Source organism: Apteryx mantelli, chromosome 1, assembly GCF_036417845.1.
Source record: "Apteryx mantelli isolate bAptMan1 chromosome 1, bAptMan1.hap1, whole genome shotgun sequence".
Classification (NCBI taxonomy): domain Eukaryota; kingdom Metazoa; phylum Chordata; class Aves; order Apterygiformes; family Apterygidae; genus Apteryx; species Apteryx mantelli.
Genome location: NC_089978.1, coordinates 100,498,485 through 100,516,251, shown reverse-complemented (window position 1 = coordinate 100,516,251; position 17,767 = coordinate 100,498,485). Strand labels below are relative to the sequence as shown.

Below are 17,767 nucleotides of genomic sequence, written 5' to 3'. Positions count from 1 at the left end.
AAATATGTATCACTTTATTATTGATTAAGAGTTGATAGCATTTGTCAGCAAAATCCTTACAAATGGTGCTAAATTAAATTTTTGAAACCCTGTGTATTGCTGTTAGATATTCTCCTTTTTTTCCTGCACTTGCCCCAAAGCTAAACAGCCTGGATTTTAAAGCATCTAAATTCCCTTCTCTTTTTCCCTCAGATTCTGGGTGGAATTGAACCAAGTCTGTACAAGGGTGATATTTGGTATACACCTATCAAAGAGGAGTGGTATTATCAGGTTGAAATTCTCAAGCTGGAGGTTGGAGGACAGAATCTCGAGTTGGACTGCAGAGAGGTATTTGCAATAAGGTGTCTATATAAAATATAAATTTAAGAAAAGTACTTAATTGATCAGTTTTGTCTTTGCAAGCAGATGTGTATTGCAGTCTCCTCTGAGATTTAAGGCTGCATGATAACTTTGAAGAGAAATGAACAAGCCATATGAAATGTAGTGTATACATCGAACATGCTAAAATTGCTTCAAACAGGACTTTAAAGTTGTCCATAATATTTGTAGCCCAGTCTATAATTTATTGAAAATACTAAGTGAACAGTCCACTGAAAATGAGAGTGCCATGGTTTGGAAGGGCTTACCATCCGGACGAGTTTCTGTTGTAATGAAGGTGTCCAGACACTGAAGATTGTACATTCCTTCAATGAGACGACAGTCTTTAAATAACTACAGTTTATGTCTGTCTGTTAGAAAGTAAAATCAAAGAAAGTGAAACAATAATTTTTTAACAAAGAGAAGGAAAGATTTTGGAATGACACCCAGGGAGATGTCTAAGCACATAATTCATGATGGCAGGTGGCAGGTGCCATCCTGGGAAGCTTCCCGAAGTATCTCATCCCATCCTTCTTTTTTTTTTTTAGGTAATCCATTTTTGCTCACTTCAGTCTTGCCAATTATTATTCTTCTTGGATATGTTTATTATTTTTATTGGGAATAATGTTCTGTTATCTCTGGATCAGTCTAGTGAAGCTGTGTCGTTAACGATTTTTGTTCCCAATTTTTTTTTCTGGAGGATGTGTGTATATGTATGTGTTTTGTTTGTTTTTACTATTGCTTGTTGCTATTCATGTTTCAATTTTAGTGCTGCAATTTTCATGCCTTGTTTTCATTAGGCATCTTAAAATATCTTATGCTTGTTCTTGTAGCTAGAAATCTGTGGAGCATAATTCTGCATTTTTTAGAGTTTGTACAGATTGAGTGAAATTAATGATAAAATCCTACATGTGCATAAATATATTTCCATACAAAATATGGACATCATATTTCCATATAAAATATTTAAAATCATTCATATCTTTCTTGTATTTAATAAGCAAAACATGGTCTATTTAAATAGCTATTTCTATCTTTATTATAGTGTTCAGAAAGCATAACTTACTGCTAGGCCTCTAGCATAAATGTTTGTGTTTGCTTTTCTTTCTTGCCTTAAAAAACAGTCAACATATTTTGAAGAGGAATCATGGTACTAATGGTTTAATACTTGCTGTTTCCAAAAAACAAATCACTGAAAAATCTAGCAATTATGAAAGTTTTCTGTTATTGCAGGCCTTTTCTAAGCCATTGTTTGCTTTCACCTTGTATGTATTAGCATAGTGTGCTAGTCAGTGGTACAGAAGGCATCATTCCTTTCTTGATCAAAGGAGATCTTCCAACAAAAGTTTAGCAGAAGAGTGGTGCTAGTTAGGCGCTTGCAGAGGGTGTGTAATTCACTGTACAGAATGAAGAACTACGTGCCCTCTCTTTTCTCAATCATCTTCTAGGAAATGAAATATTTTTTTTGTCACAGTGACCAGAGACTGCTCCTTTCCTTGGAAGGGAAAAGCTTCAATGCTGGGAATTTGTCCAGTATTACACTGCAGCTGTGGCCTTGATCCTGTCAGACCAGGGTTGAGAGAAGTGTTGAGCTGCCGATATTGCACACTGCCCAGGGGCACTGTTAAATATTAACCAGGAAGACTAAGAAGGCAAGAAGTTACTGCACACTGAAAGTATTCCGTACACGGCATGAAAAATTATGTGGCACTTACTCACTCACTGAGTGATACTGCTACTCCAGAAATTTTGTGTGGTTTTTATGTTAATGGGTGGTCCTCTTGGCTGTGCCTCCTACCTACTTTTTTCCAAGGGAGTCTCTCAAGGATGCTGGTGATTGTGTATTCATGGTACAAATATGTTAAAAATGGATTCTGTTTACAGAATTCTTAAAAAAAAGAAAAAGAAAAAGAAAGTGGCCACAATGCCTTGGTATTTTTCTCCATTCTTTAGAAATATTTCTGAGTGCAGAATAAATGGTAGGTGGTTCATAGCAGGGTTTTCCAGTTTGCATTTCTTTCAGCAGTGCTCAGCAGCCTAAGCATGGCTTCTTTCAAAAAGAAAATAACTGTCAGAGTTACTTTTCTGCTTTTTGTTGGGTTTTATTTTTATCATTGCACTAAAGATATTCCATTTGACCTGAAAGCATCTAAATTGATGGATTTTAAATTAGCTTGCCATTTGGCCTCTTCCTAATAAGCTTATGCAGTATGTTTCCTTGTGTCTTTTGATTATGCCATAAACATGTCACTGTCGAGTTATACTGATCCTATCACCTAAGCTGATAACAAAAGTAGTTAATGCAAACAACTGCCACTGCTACTTGCCTTTTTTTTTACAATTCATCATTGTTTTTAAAGGATTCATGAAAAAAGATTTGCCTTTTAAAATATTTATTCTTTGTATAATGTACCAGAAGTTTGAAGATATCTCTTAATCTGGGGGTTGGGATTTTAATAATGAAAAGTGGGGGGGGGGTTGGTTTTTTTTTCTAGCACAGGTTTTGAGGCAGTGAGATTGAAATTTGCCGATTTCTTTGTAGGTGCCTTTGCCTGTGTTTTGGTGGTTTTCAGAAGCGGAGGGAGAAAGGTGTGGCATTTGACATTTGTACTTTGAGCCAGTGCCAAATATGGCATTTAATGAGGGCTAATGTTCCCTGACTTTTTTTAAGCATGGGTCATTATAAGCGGGCTGCTCTATTATATTTAAACTAGAGCAAGTTGTTTTCGTTATAGCAGAGACTTTGATTCAGGGCTTGGACATACGTGTAAGCTACATCAGTGTACTTAATGTGTGTCCACGCTGACCATGAGAGTACTTTTTGCCCAAGGCGCATGTGAGGTAAGGTGGATTAGCTTCACCTCTGAGTCAGGCCATGCTTTACTTCCTTTTACAGCAGGTTGAGAATGTGAGCGCTTGGCCATTTTCAATAGCTCCGGTGACACGCTGTAATTTCTTGAGAGATGCAGATAAACTCACTCTTGTGTCCAGACTATGTCTTACTTTTGCTCTCGGACATCATTTGAATCTAAGCTATCAACTGGAGAGATCTGCCAAATGGTGTGACATACAGGTTTGTGAAGACTGCTACTGAAAAGGAACAGCCTGGTCATTGTTATGAAACAGTTTAATCTGCATTACATTAACTATAGTGTGCGTAATTTCTCTCCTTTTTTCTCCCCCCTTAGTATAATGCAGATAAAGCAATAGTAGACAGTGGCACCACCCTCCTCCGGTTGCCCCAGAAAGTCTTCAGTGCTGTCGTGCAAGCCATAGTTCGCACGTCTCTGGTAAGCTAATGTGATTAAACTTGCTTGAAATCTTAAATTCCTATTAAATGTTCACACGATCCTTGAAAGGAGTGTCATCTTTGCCATCTACCTTGTAAGTCATAGAGTTTTGACCTGAGGGGGACTGAATTTTTCTACATCTACCCCTGTTACTGAGTAAAAACTGACCGATTATCTTTGATGGTAATGGAAAAGGGAAGGGGAGGTGGGAGAAGAGAGAGCCATATATAGACAAGAGAAACCTGTATGGAAATGGGTCAGAAATAGTGCAGAAATGGAGTATTTTGTTTTAAGTGTTTCAGAAATACAGACTCAATCCCTGTCTCTCCAATTCAAAGTGTTGAGTGAAAAATTCAGTCCTTTAATTCAAAACTGAGTGTACCTAAAGTAAACCTGATACTGCAAGCAGTTACTTTCCAGATAAAATGCTTATTGTTGTATAGAATGCATGCCATTCATTAGGATTATTCACATCAATAAAGCTTCTTTTGGCCTTCATTATTGAATTATTTATGTTTAAAAGATTCTTTCTTTGGAAATAGAGTGGGTTTTAGAAGTAGGGCATAGGGATAGTGCATTTCTCTGTGTGTAGATCAGCTGACGTTACATTTTCTGGGTTACAACAACTGTTCATAAATTTTGATGCAATATGAGCAGCGTTGAGAAAGCTGAAGATGAAGAATAAATCCTAGATAATTCAAAGTGAACAATTTTCATATTTTTGTCATGGCTTCACAAATGGACAATGGTAGTAGTTACGAACCACAGGAGACAGCAGTAATTGGGCTATTGGCTGGTTGCCCAAAAGGCAGAGTATTTGCCTGTATGCTGGTAGATCAAGACTTAATCCTTTCCTTACCTGACTGAGAGCAGAGATGCGGCATGAACTGTTCTTCACTGCTTGCAGATGTCCAGTATCTGAAATAAATATACCAGTTATCTTATGTAGTTCAATTTCACTGGTTGAAAGTTCTACTCTTTGTAAAGCACTTAAGTATCAACTGGAACAATTTCAGTCGATGGAGGGGGGGAATTGAAAGAAGTCTACCCAGGAGTTCTTGTAATGTCGCCTTGTGGATACAACATTCTCTTGTGAAGTGGGTCACAGCAGTCCAAGCTCCTCTCTGGTTTTGGTCAGGAGGACATCTGAACTGGGGCCTTCCATATGCCAAGTAAACAGTCAGTCCACCAATCAATAAGATAATAGATAGGAAGCACTCACCCATTCTGCTTAATGATTTTTGCTCTTCCTATTAAAAATTTATAAACTAACTCTTCTATTTTAGGAATTTTTTTTTAATCTCCAAGACCTTGCTATTGTACTCCTTTCTCCCCCCCACCACCAAAAGTTATTTACACACCTCTAAACAATGGTGATATTCTATTAAAAAAGAAAGTAATTAGGCGCTGTAAGGATTGGATTCTGACACTGTAAGACTGATGTCAGGAAAAAGGATATTTTCAGCAGTTGTACTATGGCATTACAATCACACTCCTAGTGCTCTGTGCTTCTGGCAGGCTATGCATCATTGCAACTTAAAATCATCAGGCTTTAGTCAAACATGCTTCTTTGACTGCAGGTGAACCAGGTTAAAAAGTTTCTGCTCTCAGCTGCTCATTATGAGCTTCCCAGCAAGATGTTATATGCCCCCTCAGGTATATTGGCACAACTGCATGTGTAGCGTGCCTTTATTCAGCTCTGTTAAAAAAAAAAGACAAGGCTGTGAGCTTTTTGGTCTTTAGTAGTGCAGGTTTTTTTTTAACCCAACTGATTTGGATGGAAGTCTGTTAGGGAGCAGCTATAGATACAGTTTTGATGTTGGCAGGTCTGAAGAGTGATGGTTTTGGCAGGTGGGCAGAGATGAGCCAGAGTGGGGTGGTAGCTACACCACCTTGCTGAGCTGAAATCAGAACAGCATCTCTATGCACAGCATTAAATTAATGCTAAGTTAGTAAGCGTTGTTGGAGTAATAAGCATTAGTAAGCATAGCTGGAGAAGGAAAGTCTCACATAGACCTAAAATCTTTATTTTAATAAACTTTTAGGTATCATAAAGCCCCACCTCCACACACATTTGTTTGGCATACAAAAGTAAGGCAGAGAAATGCAACGTAATAAGCAGTCTTTCTGGGAAATCAAAGCAGGTACTTAAAATAGAGCACTCTATAGTCTTTGCCAGTCCAGCCTGGGTGCTATCTTGCAGCTCTTCTCAAATTGCAAGCTCTGTTTTCCAAGAGGAGATGGAAAGAGAGGAGGACTACATTTTTCAGCAGGTCTTACCTGGGATTCAATCCTGAGGGACAGAGCGTTCTGTCCCATGCCAAGAGATGTACTTAAGTATGCATTTAGAATTAAGCATAAATGCAGTCTGTGTCCCCAAGCTGCACTGCGTGTTTAAATGAGTGGATGCGTGTTGGCCCAAGAACAGAGATTAGCACCTTGAAGTATCAAGTCTGTAATGCTGTGCAGCCTCTTTATTAACAAATATTTCATTGGCAGGTATGTGTGAAAATATGTCACGTGTAAAATGCCATATACCTAATTTATAAACAGATGTTTACAAAATAATACCACAATTAAATGTAGATGAGAGCAGTAGAGGGGCTGGACTGCATATTTCTTTTTCACCCAAATGGGTTGCTTTGGCTCTACAATGTCAGAACAAGATGCTGCCTTGTGTGTTGCTTCACAGGGAAATAAGAACCAGCACAAAGTATTGCACTTGAATAAGGAAATGTTTTCCTCCAATCTGGCAGCACATCAACTTTGTGTCTTTCAGGGAGCATGAACATAAGACAGGATGTTTGTCTTAGGTAAAGAAGCTCTGCAGGGGTTTATTGTTTGCATTGTTAGCGCCATGGATATATTGAGAAACACTGTTAATAAACTTTATTTCCAAAGCATGTCAAGTTTTACTGATAGTGAGTGGCAATGCAGCAAGAGAGTCAGAAGTATGTGCTTCTTTCCATTGACTGTAGCACACCTTGATTCCCTTAGCTTCCAGAGGATTTTGGCTTAGGCCTTAGCTTCAAAACCCTAAAGTTGACTGAGGAACCGTCAGTGTGACTGTTAAATGTTCATGTGGTTCGTGTCTTGTTCTGTGTTTTTAAACAGTGTCTGTTTCTTTAAAACATTGGCGTTTGGTCACAGCTGTTTAGAGAAGAGGTAGGGCTTAGCCTCTTTGCTGTAATGATTGCTCAGGAAGGTCATACATGTTTATTGGGGAAGTGGAAGTAATGAGACAGAAATGGGGAGGGAAGGGAGAGCTGAAATTTGTTAGTCGTCTTTTACCTCTTCCCCCTTCTTCCAAGTCATGACAGGTTGTGATGCACACTGATTTGGGTTTGGGGGTTTTGCTTTTATCACCAAAGAAAAAAGTCTATGTCAGACTCGTATTCATGCCTGAATTTCTCTATGGGAAGCAGAAGTATCAAATATTGGCAGTGATCATTTACAAAAATCCATCAAAATACTTGCAATCTTTATGTATCATGCTTTTTCTTAGATACAAGAATTCTCTTCTGGTTTCTGGACTGGTTCACAGCTTGCATGCTGGGATAAAACTGAAAGACCCTGGTCCTTATTTCCCAAACTCTCCATTTACCTGAGGGATGAAAACTCCAGTAGATCGTTTCGGATCTCTATCCTACCACAGGTCTCAACTTTCTTTGTTTTTTTCAGTTATGTGTTTATTTTTACTATTATAAGAGTGCATGCTCTTACAAAATAGGAGCTATTTTTTAGCAATAATAGAGAACTGGCTTATGTCTGGATGTGAGGGAAAACAGTTTAATGAAATTTAAAAAATCAAACTTTGAATGGGAAAAATGACAAACTTGTGTGCTAAAAGAAGCCCTGACACCTGAAAGTAAAAAGAAAAACAGAGTCTCCATTTGAGTGCAATCTGTGTAGTTCTGAATGAATTCTTCAGACTATCAGGAAAAAAAAAGCAAGTTTTTATTTTGTTTTTCTTGACATTTTAGCTACATGTTGATACACACTGTTTCTGCTCATTTTGCTCTTCTCATTTTGGGAAGCAAATTGATTTGTTTTCATGGTACTGTGAATTGGAGCACTTTTCCTGAAAATGACACACTTGGCAATGAGGCTGTCTGATCTCTTCACCAGTCTCTATAACTTGGTTGGTTTCTCTTTTATTAATATTCCATCCCAACTTTTATAATATAATGTGCCACTTTCATTTCTGCTCTCTGGCTTTTTTCCCCAATATAGGTTGCAATACAGGCAACCTATCCTCTAACATCACTATTACAGTCTTTTACCTTGGGGGATGTTCAGGAGCAAAGCTGAGAATGAACCTCTTAAGTACATTTTAACTTGAAATATAGTAAGGCCTTATGATAAGGTTTTTCTGTATTGATCACGTAGTTGTCAATCTTTTGTCTCCTCTGAGGAGAAAAGGGGTAAAATGTGACTTGAATTTATGAACGTAGAGCCTTGAAGCTGACACTGAATGCTCTCCGCATCCATTGTAGCCTGATAATTATTTAAATATTTCTCTGATTTGTGTTCACATCCAAAGTCCTTTCTTACCTTCCTTCCCTTATGGAATATACAATAAAAAATGGCTTTCATGAAATTGAAGGTGACCTTTACATAGCGACTGATTGTGTTCAGATTTAAGCTTAGACTCCATGAGCTTTACCTCTTACCTGCACTTAAACTTTGACCAGTTTAAAATAATGTATAGAAGCCTGTTTGCCTCTGTTCAGTCTTTATTTCTAGTGGAATTTGAGTGATTGAATATAAAAATCAAAAGTTCTGGAGATCTCTCTGAACTGTCATCTTCTAAGTACTGTATTTTGCTGCTTCTTACTCTCTGGCTTCTTTTTTTTTAATTAATAGCTTTATATTCAACCCATTCTTGGGATTGGAGAGAATCTACAGTGCTACCGATTTGGGATCTCTTCCTCCACGAATGCCCTAGTTATTGGTGCTACAGTCATGGAAGGCTTCTATGTAATATTTGACAGAGCTCAGAGGAGAGTGGGCTTTGCAGTGAGTCCATGTGCAGGTAAGAGAAACACTGTCCTGCACTGGTGGGTCAGGAAACACCTGCCACTCTCAAAAGAACTGCTTTGTCACTTATCTGATAGGAAAAATGTGATTATTAATGAAGTGCGAAGGGGATATTTGTGAGCAATCCCAAACTATTCAGATTTCAAGGGGAGGGAAAAAAGAGCTGTAATTGCACTCTCCTACCTTTTGGTGTAAAGTAAATCAGCCTTAACTTCAGAAATTTTAGCTACATTCTTTCCCTGAGAGAACGTCTTCTTTCTGAGATCTCTGCCTGTGTGTGCCGTTTCCCCAACACAGTTATAGTAGCATCTTCGTCTTATTGCAGCTTCATTTGTGTAATCCTGTTCTAGTTTGCAGATGAATAGACTCTTCAACTAACTTCTGAAATGTGCAGTGAAATACCATACTAAAGCTTTTCTCTAAATGTAAATTGTACCTTTTTGGCCTTTCAGAAATACTCAAAAAAAAAAAGCAAAGATGAAAATGGGACTCAAATTTAGACTTGTGATGTTTTTGTTGTCTCTAAACAAGTAGTCTTCTCAGTGTAAGTAGAAAAGCCATTATCCTTTTGACTGGCTGCTGAGGAAATGTGAAAAAAAGAACTGATAATTTTTGGTATGAGAAGTGGTTAGCCAGGAAGGGCTGCATGCTTTATTATACTTCTAGAATCCACTTAAAAAGCGGAAAACAAAATCCATGATAGACCCTTTGGTTATTGGTAGCAGCAGTTTATATCATCTAATCCAGTGATTTCTCTTTCTTTGGGCCAAACTCACAGCATACACATTGCGCAGTTGATCTCTGTGAATGTCTGGAGTTCCCAGGGAGAGAGACAGGCTAGTCAGAGCTACTTTATTTGTGCATTAGTGTCTGACTTCAAAGGACTGAAAATCTCAAATACAGAAAGTTTTGGGGAATCCCCAGTACAGTATATCAAATGGGAAAGAGAAATGTCTGGGAAAACACAAATTTTATGGCCAGGGAAAAGGACTTGGTGGGGGAGCAGCTGTTGTGTGTAGAAGGGCTTGTTCTTTAATTCTCAATTATCTGGACACTTTGGGACCACAAGGTGTGTTAAGTTGCATAGTTCTGAACCCTCAAAGTGCCTCAGAGTTGGGACTGCAGAGAGTACCTGCGTTGTCTCTACATCATATTCCCAGCACTCTGAGAAAATGAATTAGCTTGGGCACAGCACTGTGCTAGTACTCAAGTTAATAGACCTTCTACCTGCTCTGGCCTGAAGCCACCACCAGCGCTGCTGCTACCATCTTCATGTCTTTGATCTACTAGTACCACGTTCTTGCTCACTCAGTTCTCCTATTTTTCCTCCTTACTTCTCCCTTTCAGCCCCTGTATCACTGATGCACAGCCCAAGCAAGTACACCTGGCTGGTCTGAGCTGACTGTTGAGGGCTGCTTGAATCTCTGTACTCCATGATCAGCGAAGCAACGTAGTACAGATGCCGCTGTAGTGTCCCTGCACACAACTAGCACAGCTCCAGCAACGTTTGTTAGACTGGGCTCTGTACTGCACCCACCTTGTCTCTGTCAGGCTTGCATATTGCTGGTTAGGAAGCAAGAATCAAATCCGTGGTCTGTCAGAGTCCTGCTAATCAAGCAAGCACTATGGCCTCTCAAGGACAGGCTGATTTCACAGCGCTGGTTAACTGTCTTGCTTTTTCATGATATGTCTTGTTTCACCAAGGAGAGCGAAAAACAAATAAAAGTTTGGGGTTTTCATCCCCATTCTGATGAGTCATGGCTATGGCACCACAAGAACATTTTGGAATCCAAATGGGAGCAGAGGAAAGGCAGCATACCCATGTGCAAGTCTCTGTCCCAAATGGAGAAATGTTCTTTGCCCTGGAAAAAATTGTAGTATCAGAGACTTGCCAGGAGAAAAAAAGCAAGACTGACAATGCTTCTCTAATCTCCAATATTCATCTTGGAGAAGGTGAGGGTAATAAGTACTTGAGTGCTTAATGCAACTAGGTAATTGAGCATAAGAAGAGAGATACTAGTTAGCTCAGTTGTAGCCCCAGGGCATTTTAAAAGCCTTTTAAAATAAGAAAATAAAAAAATCTCTCCATCATTAACAGGTCCAGAATTGTCGTCTTTGAGCTTGCTAAGAAAAAAAATTCTGGATATGGATGTGGGTCGTTTAATGAAGACCTCTGTAAGATGCCCTGCAGTGATGAAAGACATATTTTGAGTGCTTCTGGAAGGACAGAGTGTAACTTGACAAATACTTTAAATCAGGTTTTCCTGCCTGTCATTCTTCCATTTGCTTCCTGACTGCAATTTTAGCAGCCCCAGAGCTGCCTCCTGCCACACTGCAGCCGTTGATGGAGAGGGGTGGGGACACTCTGACACACATATTGACTGACATGGTCAGCAGGGGACTCTAGCCAGCTGGTGCTGATAAGTGCTCTGAAAGTGTGTCTTTGTTGAGAAAAAGTCAGAGAACCATAATAACACCTTAATGGTAATATCACTGTATAGAAGCCTAGAGTTTGGCCACTTCATTTAGTTCTACACAACCTTCTTCCAGAGAGGAAGAATTGGGCTTGCTAGAAATGAAATCTGCATTTACATTAGCTTGGACACATCATAATTCCCAGCTGGTGTCAGAAGGCATTTTCTTCTGGTTTCTTTGTCCACGTTTTGTGTATATGTCTAACTTAATATTGTGGAAACAGCTTCTTGAGAAATCAGGTGATATAAGACACTGACTGAGACAAGATGTTATACTGATTTGTCAGACTTTATTCACATGGGGCAGATGACGTTTTGCTGGATGTGCCATTTATTCTGAATTCACTTCTTCACAGCTTGTGGTTTCCATATTTAACACTACTTTCATCAGAAAACCACAACTGTGAGCGGTTAGCATTCAGTGCAGTGTGAAGGATTAAGCTGCCTAACTGGCTTCCTGTGGAGACCAGTCATGTCTTCCATAGCAACTATATTAATGAAATTTATTTGGACCCTTTTAGTCTGTTTGTGGGCTTAAATGAAATTGAATTACTAGTGACATAAATCTTCAGAAATAGAGAAATGTAAAAGACCATTTGGTGTGTGTCTGTTTCTCTGTAATGACTTTTGCTTTCTTGTTTACAATAGAGTGTTAAAACTGAATTTAAGCCCAGGCTTTTATAAGATACTAAATAAGTATGTGTTGAATGCAAAAATTGCAGGAACAGGACCAAACCCTTAACATCACTGAACCTCAAGTTTCTGTTGAGACTTGACTAGAGATGAGAAATAATTTCTCTCTGCAATCCTCCTTGCACCATTTTAGTTCTCCAGCACATACCAAGAACAAAAGACTCAGAGTTAGTTAGAAGGCTGCATGAAACTTTTTGGTTGTTGCAAGAAAAGAAATTTTATTTTGATCGATAGTTTAAGCCTTTTAAAACTTGTTCTGCTTGTTGCTAATTTCAAATTGTTTCAAATTGCCTGTTGCTGATTATTTCAGATATCATCTACTATTTACAGGATGGCTGGGAAAGGTTTTGGATTAGGTCCCTACTTGAGACTAGATGTTCAGATCACCTTAATATTAGAGATGCAACCTAATGATACCTCAGCATTGAGAGGAGTTATACCCCTAATATTTTATAGTAAGTGAGAAGATGAGAGGATCAAGACTTGGGTGATTTTCAGGGAAGAAATGTGCCAAGCATTATCATCATAAATTACTTCTACAGCTTTTAAACAAAAATATGAGGCAGAATGCACTCCCAGTGAATTTGTGGGCACTAAACTGGGGAGAACGGCCGGCATGATGAACCACAGAGCTTTAATTTGGAAAGATCTTGATAAACTTGAGGACTGGGCAGCAGAAATCTCATGAGGTTCAGTGAGCAAAAGGACAAAGTTCTGCATCTTGGACAGAATGTCAGCATGTACTAGTACCATTTGGGAAGGGACCAGCTGAATGGCAGCCCTGTGGAAAAAGAACTGGGGGTTATGGTAGGCCCCAAGTTGAATACAAGCCAACAGTGAATACAAGCCAAACAGCATAACAAGAGGCAACATCCACAAGTTACACTTTAGGAGGTTCAGGTAGGACATTAGGAAGTTCTTCTTCCTCAGAAGTGTGGTGCAGCACTGAAACAGGTTGCCAAGAGAGATCATAGGTTCTCCATCCTTGGAGGTTCACAAGACTTGGCTGGACAAAGCCACAGCTGACTGTTGGTGATGGTGCTGCTCTGAGTAGAAGGTGGGACTAGGTGACCTCCAGAGGTCCCTGCCAAGCAACACTTTACAATTCTATGATAAACCTGATCCAACTTCTGTTTGCTTCCTTTTCAAACCACCCAAGGTAGTGAGTGAGCATGTGTTTGGTTTTTTCAACTTTGAGCTTCTACACAGATGTTACAAAATAGCATTTTTCCAGAGGTGCCATCTTTGTCTTGTGGTCATCAATAATGAAGAAAAGCCCATTTATTCAAGGTCAAGATTTCATTATAGGTAGCTACTACCAGATGTTCTAATTAAAACAAAAGGCAAAATACCTCAATTCAGCTAATGTGCAATAGTCGAAATGTGTGACTGTTTGTTAAGGGTTAGTTTGAACAATTTAAGTAAATTTCCCCTCTGTTTCCTTGCAATTTCTCTGGGGGATGGAGGAAGGTGAGGGAAAACTTTTATTTTTGGAGGGAAGAAAGCAGAGGCTATGCTGCTGTCAAGTATTCTGAAAATGTAATTTAAAATGTCAGCCACTATGGCAACAATTTTGTATTGCCTTTTTAATAGGAGTAATTATTGTACTCAAGCCAAATACTGAGTAATTAGGGACTGTTTATTTTCAAAGCTATCTCCAAGAAGGAAAATTGTGCTGCTTTTTTTTCTCCTCTTCAAAATACTGAATTCCTAAGTAGCAATATTTATGCCTTGCATTTTGCATTAGTATTAAATGCTCTTTAGTTTGGTTTTGCTGCAGGACTTCATAGAGTCAGAAGAAAGAGTGTATGTGGGGGGGTGAGATTTCCAGGGAAAATAATTGCACAGTAGACAAAGTGCACTACTGAGACTTTGAACAAAAGGGTTTTGTTGTCTCTGCCACAGGCCTGCTAGGTAGTCTTTTACAACTCTGTCCACTACTGTGCAGCTCACTTTCCATGCCTCTGTAACAGCAGTGTCTTTTGCAAAGATCTGCTGATGCAACAGGGTGTATGAGCCAGCTCATTGCAATCTGATGAGTTGAAAGAAGATGCGATTTTTTACTCACCAGTGCTAGAATGCTTGTGGTGCAATCCCAGGCTTCCCCCAGCCCAGTCTAACGGTATTGCTGCTGAAAGAAGTGTTCCCACACTTGCAGCTGGAGGGTGAGTTGGTGCAGCGAGTGATCAAACAGAAAATTCTTTGTTTTGGCATTTGTTTGTTTTGACAGGTTAGTTTTCCATCAGATCAGCGCGCTGCCCTGACTGTCCTTGCAGCCTACTGTCAGTGAGGGAGAGCAGGACTGCTTTTAGTGGCAAACTATGATTAAGTTGAATTAAGTCTAATAAGACTTAAACCTTTAAATAATATGAGGTCATGAAACAAGGAGGCCAGGAAATGAACACCAACTAAAATCTCTCCAAATAAACTGTAAATAAATCAGCCTACCTATTCTGCATTTGTCTCTCTGCAGAGAACATTAAAGGCCTCCTTCCTGCCTTCCCAAAACCAAACTACCCTCCTCCATCAAGAAAGTATGTTTTGTGCATCTCTTTAAATGTGCTTCCAGGAATCTTGTCTAAGCTATGTGTAAATAAGAGATATTGGTTTCAGTAAGGCAGTGTCACTTATGATTTGGCAAGAATGTGTGTGTGTGTGTGTGTGTGTAAAATGAACTGTGTATAACGTGAAATGAAGTAGGAAGGTTAAAACTGAGGCCTTCTATAAGAAACACTCAAATGTGCCCTGGACTATTTGACTAGAGAAGTAAATTACAGCTGCTTGGAAGAATATTTGTTAAAACGCACAGACAGTACTAACTGCAGACTCCCAGTTGCCCTAAGCAAGCTAAAAGATATCCATCCTTCCCCAGCCACAGTCCTGCAGATAGCAATGCTCTGAATATTTTGTTGCCCTAGGCAACCCACCTGTTCTGCCTTTACAATACAGATAGCCCTGTCCACAACTCGGGGAACTTTGCTGTGCTTGCCATGGTTACTCTGACAACCATGGGCAGCATAACCCTTTTTAGCAAGTGTTGGTTTAAGTACAGGTTTGTGATGGCAATGAAACAAGTCACAGAGTCTGTGACATTACCAAGATGGATGGCTGTTCAAAGCAGAGCTGCCCAGGCACCTTCTCTTGCTTATTGCTTTAGCTGTATCACCTCCGTTTTTTTGAGCTGCTCAGTTAGCTTCTCCCTCCCTGCCCTATGGCACTGCTCCTTCGTGTCCCAGCTTCTCACTGCTGCCATTGACCTTCATCTCCACCGTTACCCTTTTCTGTACGCTTGTCACCTGGTTCTCCTATTTTATCTTATCTTCTTTCTGAACTCTCACCTCAGCAGCCCCACTCGCAAGAGTATCCGTGCTCCTTTCCGCTCTGCCCAGGACACAGTTCGTTGAGGTATCTGGAAGCTAATGAACCTGCATGTTGCTCCCTAAGGCCTGTCTTGGGAGGTAGCAACTACAGCAGATGTAAAAATTGTCTGAGGTGCTTTTCTAGTTGTTGTGAATGTCAGAAACAACAAAAATTCCACAGGCCTGGTTGGTATTGTAAGATTTTTAAGTCTTGTTAAACTGTCATTTCTGAAGTTATTCCCAAAAGAAAAGGTGATCTAGTGGCTTTGGCTTTAGCTGGTGCTGTGGGAGACCTGAGTTCAATTTCCACTCTCCTGTTGACAGTCTATGTGAACGCAGGAGTATCATGGTCTCCCTACACCTCAGGTTCTCATTTTATAAACATGCAGTGCTATTCTTTTTATTGCAGTGAGAAATACATTAAAAATGAGTATGCCAAGATGTATGATGATGGAGGGGAGTGGGATATATCTAGGATAAATCTTTTTCGTTGGCCTTTGAATGGTATGTATGGACTTAATGTCTCTCTCTATGTGATTTCTCAGAAATCGGTGGCTCTACAGTATCTGAGATTGAAGGCCCTTTCACAACAGCAGATGTTGCAAGCAACTGTGTTTCTAGCATTTCTTTCCATGAACCAGTGTTGTGGATTGCCTCCTACGCTCTCATGAGCTTGTGTGGAATTATCCTCCTGGTACTGATCATCCTACTGCTTATTCCACCACGGTGTCAGCACCGCTACACTGACAATGATGTGGTCAATGATGAATCCTCCTTAGTGCGTCATCGATGGAAATGAGAAACTTGATCATGAAACCTGAAACTTAAACACAATGAAGAATAAAGTACTTTGCCAAGGAGAAGAAGCCAGCGCCTCAGTCCTTTCTACGTCCATTACAAATTGCTGTTGAAATCCCTCCAAATATCCTGCATCATGATTTTTTAAGCTTTATTTTCTAACACTGATTCTGAACCAAAGCACTATTAACCACCTCTTAAGTGCTGCCATACTGGATTTGCTATTATAGTACAATGAGCCTTTATGGCCTCATTAGTACCTTCTTTTTTAAAAAAAGGAAAAGAACAAAACACACCATGATGTTCTTCCACTATCTGAACAAAATTATCCCTCCCTCTTTCACAAAAAAGGAGCTGTCAAAAGTTTCTAACTAATCAAGCCTTGAATGTAGAAAAAGAGAAAAGTAATTTTTAATAATTTCTCTTCTTAATCAAATTAATACAGCTTTTTGTTTATATCAGTTCATTTTGAAACTGTGTGCATGGTGCAGGGGAGGGGGGAAGGTCAGACTTATTCAGCAGATGGATACAAGTGAGGTCAAGAAGAAGAAATGTTGATTTTTTTTTCCCTCCCCCCTCAAGATTACTGCTGCCACTTGAGAGGGTCACCATTCCTGAGCATCAGTCCAAAAGAGTTTGAGGAGGGGAAAACAGGGAAACAAACTTGTTCAGCCTTAGTGTAAAACAAGACTACCTCTCAGCTTACAAGGATGCTTACCACTGGCAAGCATGTGACTTAGAACTGATCTTAAAACACAGGAAATTCCATACAACAAAGTGTAACTCCTTGGCTTCTAAGTAGTTGATTTTATCAAACTAATGTTTCATAACTTTCCATTTCAGTGAACAAAAAAAGCCTCTCAGTTCTCCCCCAAGTGGTTTCCTTTTTTTTTTCTTTTTTTTTAAGTCCATGCTTTACCACCTCTTTTGGTATTTCTAGTGAGCATGTAATAAAATGAGAAAGACAACCCATTTTTTTTGCTGAGCCCAGCAACCTGAAAGTTCAAGGGATAAAGTACCTGTCTTCGTGGATAAACTGTGAAGTGAAAACCTTAATGCTGGTTTGTTTTTAAACTTGAACAGCAGTTGGAGGTTTTTAGCTTAGCTTCACTGGTGTGTCCATCAAATGAAAAGTGTTTGTACTGACTGGCTGGGAGTGCTGTCTGAAAACAAACATAGTGTAAGACTGAAAACAATAGCGGGAGAGAGCAGGGAGGAATATATTTAAGCAGACCTCCTTTGTGCAAGCACAGATCTTAGTGCTGAGGTCAAAACACGGCATTTTCTTTGCAGATTGAATATATTTTATCTAGTCAGTCAGTGTTGCACGACTACCATTGCTTTTCTAAAACTGTTTAATGGTGAGTTTGAAAGATAAGCAATGTGAGGTTGAGAAATCCAGTGATAACTACTGTATTTTCACACCCAAAACTCATGAGTTATCTCTTTAAAAAATAACTGAAAAAATGCCTTTGCATTTCAGTGGCAGAGCAGGTTACACATCTGCATGCGTAACAAAACAAGCAGTTCAGCTCAGAATACCAGACCTCCTTCCAGTTCACACTGCCTCTGCTTCTGACTTTGCATGGGATACCCAAAGATTTCTTTTTCAAGAATGGTACTTTTAAAGAGGTGCATATAATATGTGTGAAAATAAAGCACTATTTTTTAAACAAACTTGTGCATTTCACTTCATAACTGGAAGTGCCTGTAAAGAATGTTTTTGTTATTCTTACCTTTTTAATTACTGCACTTT

The 17,767-nt window shown here is 39.3% G+C and overlaps 1 protein-coding gene across 1 annotated transcript in view; it reads left to right on the top strand.

Annotated features, from left to right (window-relative positions):
• BACE2 (beta-secretase 2) overlaps window positions 1–16,396 on the top strand; it is a 49,292-nt gene extending 32,896 nt beyond the window's left edge. Inside the window, exons 5-9 of the mRNA XM_067289769.1 lie at window positions 193–327; window positions 3,546–3,647; window positions 7,153–7,302; window positions 8,514–8,682; window positions 15,759–16,396. Of these exons, the coding sequence (XP_067145870.1) occupies window positions 193–327; window positions 3,546–3,647; window positions 7,153–7,302; window positions 8,514–8,682; window positions 15,759–16,012 (810 nt within the window). The 3' untranslated portion in view covers window positions 16,013–16,396. The remainder of the gene's footprint in view (window positions 1–192; window positions 328–3,545; window positions 3,648–7,152; window positions 7,303–8,513; window positions 8,683–15,758) is intronic.
• The last annotated feature ends 1,371 nt before the right edge of the window (window positions 16,397–17,767 follow it).